Source organism: Cornus florida, unplaced genomic scaffold, assembly GCF_030987335.1.
Source record: "Cornus florida cultivar Cherokee Brave unplaced genomic scaffold, ASM3098733v1 CherokeeBrave_3.0.0_Hap2_Chr03, whole genome shotgun sequence".
In the NCBI taxonomy this organism is placed as follows: Eukaryota; Viridiplantae; Streptophyta; class Magnoliopsida; order Cornales; family Cornaceae; genus Cornus; species Cornus florida.
The window spans coordinates 15,462,577-15,466,454 of record NW_026775573.1 but is presented as its reverse complement, the minus strand read 5'-3'; the positions used below and the strand labels follow the sequence as shown (position 1 = coordinate 15,466,454).

Below are 3,878 nucleotides of genomic sequence, written 5' to 3'. Positions count from 1 at the left end.
ATTGTTTTGACATAAAATTTCCGAAGGAAAAAAATATTACAACTTAATAAAAATAATTTATTCATTTACTTTTGGTAAGTTATTTTATACACTTTATCCGATGGACTCAACCTTAACTTCGATATGACCTTTGCCAAACCCCGAAAAAAAAGAGAGTATTTTATCTAAAAAAGAAAAATATTTTATGTTGAAACAAACGGATCATTCAAACAATTTTTTTACTTTTTAGTATTTGACAAATGTCTTGGTCGAGATTGACATCAAATCCATTGAATTGGGCGTGTTAAATAACTTGCTAAAAGTTAGTGTAAATTATTTTTATTAAATTTTAATAAAATATTTTATTTCGTAAGTATTTTACTTAAATTTTTGACAACCAAACATCAAAAAAATATATATATATATTTTTTAAAGAATATTTTAAATCCAAACAAATCGGATGTAAATATTTGAATAAATTCGTGAGAAGTCATCTGAATTTATAAAAGTGCTTTTAACATATACTCGCCAAACACTCCTATATTTTTAAAAGCGCTTATAAGGCTTCAGAGTTCTTCCAAACGCTCCCTAAAGCCAAAATTACTAACTCAACCCGACACCACATGTTATATAACCTAAAAATGTAAACCCTAGCTCTTATATTCCCCATTCATTTTCTGTGTTCGTCGGCGCTCCAAATTCCAGCTCAAAGTAGCTCTGCTCTCTCTCGCTCTATATATATATATATATATATATCTTTTACTAAATTGCGCTCAATGAGTTTGTTGATGAATGTGTTTGTGGATTTCAGGAAATAATCGAAGATGAGTCGAGGAGGCGCAGTGGGTGGTCCCAAGGGGAAGAAGAAGGGAGCGACGTTCACGATCGACTGTGCGAAGCCGGTGGAGGATAAGATCATGGACATCGCCTCGCTGGAAAAGTTCCTCCAGGAGAGGATCAAGGTCGGCGGCAAAGCTGGTGCTCTCGGCGACTCCGTCACCGTCTCCCGCGAGAAGAACAAAATCACCGTCACTTCTGACAGTAACTTCTCCAAAAGGTAATTTTATCATCTAATATATACAGTTGTTGTATCTATATACACACGCACATATATATTGAATTCGAATTCTCTGTATTATATTCTCTTATATGTATGGTGTATTGTGATACGCTGAATTTGTGTGATAAATATGTGATTTTTGTGCAATTTACTACAAATGGTTTGATTGGTAAAGTTTTAATTGCTTATGGAATTAATTGGTTACTGTTGAGATTAAAACTAGTTTGATTTTCTGCAATGGACCTTTTTCTGGGTATGTACAATGAAATAGCATGATAGTAGTATGAATGTGAACATATTAGTGGAATGGTATAGGGATGCTTTGTTTTGACAAAAAATAATGGGTTTACATGCAAAGAAAAAGATTTTAATACCCAAAGTAAAAAAGACTCGATAATTGTTACCTTAATTTCAGGGTGAGATGTGTGTTGGGAAGATGAGATGATTGGACCATCAATAAAAAGAATCATTTCCTTCTTTTTTATTTTCAATTCAATCAGAGGCTAAATGAAGAATGGGGGAGCCACTCTGTGATCTTGAAAACAAAGTTCTAACAGGATTCATATCAGCTGCATGTTGTTATTTTAAGTTGAAATTTATGATGAAATAATCTTTGTGCAGCTAGTCAGGGTTGATAGTTGTGGTCAGCTAGTAGATGTAGTAGTGTGTGGTCCTATATGTCACACATAGTGTAGCCTTCCTCTGCTTCCCTTGGATTGGGAAATTGCTTTATGCTCTGTTTGGTGAGGATGGAAAAGTGGGTGGAAGGGATAGCAAAAAGGATGGATGAGGCATCCCTAGATAAGGGTAAGGTGTCTTCCACCCTTTTGATTTGATTGAGTGAAATGGATAGTAAAAAGGGGATGGATGAGTTGAACTATTTCTTCTTCTTTTTTTGTTAGAAAGAAAGGAAGGAGATTTTACCTCATTTTATCATTATGTATTTCAGTCCATCTTGGCAATGCAGAAGAGCCTTATATGGGCAATGAACAGCTTTGAAGGGGGATTAAAATTTATAATAATAGTTACTTGAAGGGGATGGAATTTTATGGATGTGAAAGGATGGCCCATGCATCCATCATTCCCTTGCCCCCCAGCTTTCCCTCCTACCAAACTTCAGAAACTCTTTCTATCCCTCCATCGATCCCTCCTACTAAATGGAGCATTAAGGTTGTTTAATGAAAAATAATTTAAAAGTTATGTTTGATTGTCACAGGTCATGTATATTTCAGATTTAAAAGTTAATTTATGTGTAATATTCTTTTATTTCCAGCATAAACCCCTAGTTTCCATTGTGATGGCATTGGATCTGGTGATTTGATTCAGCTTGTTTGTGTAAGATGTGAATACAACCTTCCTTTGTTTGATTGTTGAGTAACCGTAGCATGTATATGTACATCGATCTATATGCTGCCTTATATGAGCGGAAAACTGTTTTATCACTGTTTGTCTTGGGCTTTATAAGGGTAACGGCCATTTGGCATTTATTATGGGTGTCATGTGGGCTATTAGGCTCTTAAATTGGCACATATTTTTGGTCGTTTATGATTTTTTTTTTTTTTCGTCCCCCTTCCTCTCTTCCTACAGGAAAGGTGGTTGAGGGCTTAGCAGCCATTTACTAGATACATGGTCATTTCACATACTAATACATACTAATTTTGAATTTTTTTTAAATGTTATTTATGTATCTACTTGTATGATGACACACAAATTTTGTTGTTCACAGCTTCTTGTTGTATTGTGTATATGCCCAATTGTGGCACACTCGCTGTGAGAGCTTATCTCAATCCAACTGAGTGCACACTCATGATAGACTTCTTCTCCCAAAAAAAAAAAAAATGGAAAATGAAGGAAGAGAAGAAAAGTAGGGAAATAAAATGTTTGCTTTACAAAGCGAACGGAGGGTTTGTAAGGATGAACCTCATCATAAGATAGTTCATATGCAACAATTGTAGGTCTTCAAGAGTTCCAAAAAGTTGTATTTATTTATTGTGGTGATCACTTCTGTCCCGTACAGCTGATGCTGTTGGATCTGCTTTCTAAGTTGGCTGTGATTTCATATTTATGGTTTGATGTTGTTTTGTGATTTAGGTATTTAAAGTACTTGACAAAGAAATACCTAAAGAAACACAATGTGCGGGATTGGCTTCGGGTTATCGCATCCAACAAAGACCGGAATGTTTATGAACTGAGGTACTTCAACATTGCCGAGAATGAGGGCGAGGAGGAAGATTGATAATCCAGATCAGTATTACTCATTCAAGAGACTCCATTATCTGAGTAGCCTGTAGTGCTTCTTTATGTTTATGCTGCCTGTGTGGCATAGTTTTTACAATTTTGCTTGCTCATTAGAGATATTGCGTAATTGCTAGTGTGGCATTGGGATGTTATGACACTCTGTGGGAGTTATATTAATGTCATATGCGTACAACTGTTGTGAATTTGTTCTGCTTATCAGCTAAACATTAGGAAAGTTCCTTTTTGTCTCAATACCTGCTGTGATAGACAAGTTTGTTAATTGCACTGGTGAATGGAGCTCGGGTATATGAGGTTCATTATTAGGCTCGTGTGATTTAACCTCGGACATTTGAGTTGGACTGAGGTTCCTGATTAGGCTTGTGTGATTTAACCTTGGGCATTTGAGTTTGACCGGCAAAGGAGCGAACCTGAACAGATTTCAAGTGATCAATAAGAGATATTTGAAACACTCTTAAGTGACCCATGCTCGAGTTTGACCTCAAGCTTGACATTAGGTCGTTAAGGTTAGTAATTAGGGTTTGTGCTTGTTATCAATTCAGCTGTGAGTTTGGCTTGATCTTGAGTTTGAATGCTTCTAAAT

The 3,878-nt window shown here is 35.7% G+C and overlaps 1 protein-coding gene across 1 annotated transcript; it reads left to right on the top strand.

Moving 5' to 3' along the window:
* Window positions 1-548: 548 nt before the first annotated feature.
* On the top strand, window positions 549-3,482 carry LOC132299650 (large ribosomal subunit protein eL22z-like). Its single transcript, XM_059796402.1, has 3 exons — window positions 549-690; window positions 791-1,036; window positions 3,131-3,482. Exons 2-3 carry the CDS (start codon window positions 804-806, stop codon window positions 3,273-3,275), a joined length of 378 nt encoding a protein of 125 aa, XP_059652385.1. The 5' UTR covers window positions 549-690; window positions 791-803; the 3' UTR covers window positions 3,276-3,482.
* The last annotated feature ends 396 nt before the right edge of the window (window positions 3,483-3,878 follow it).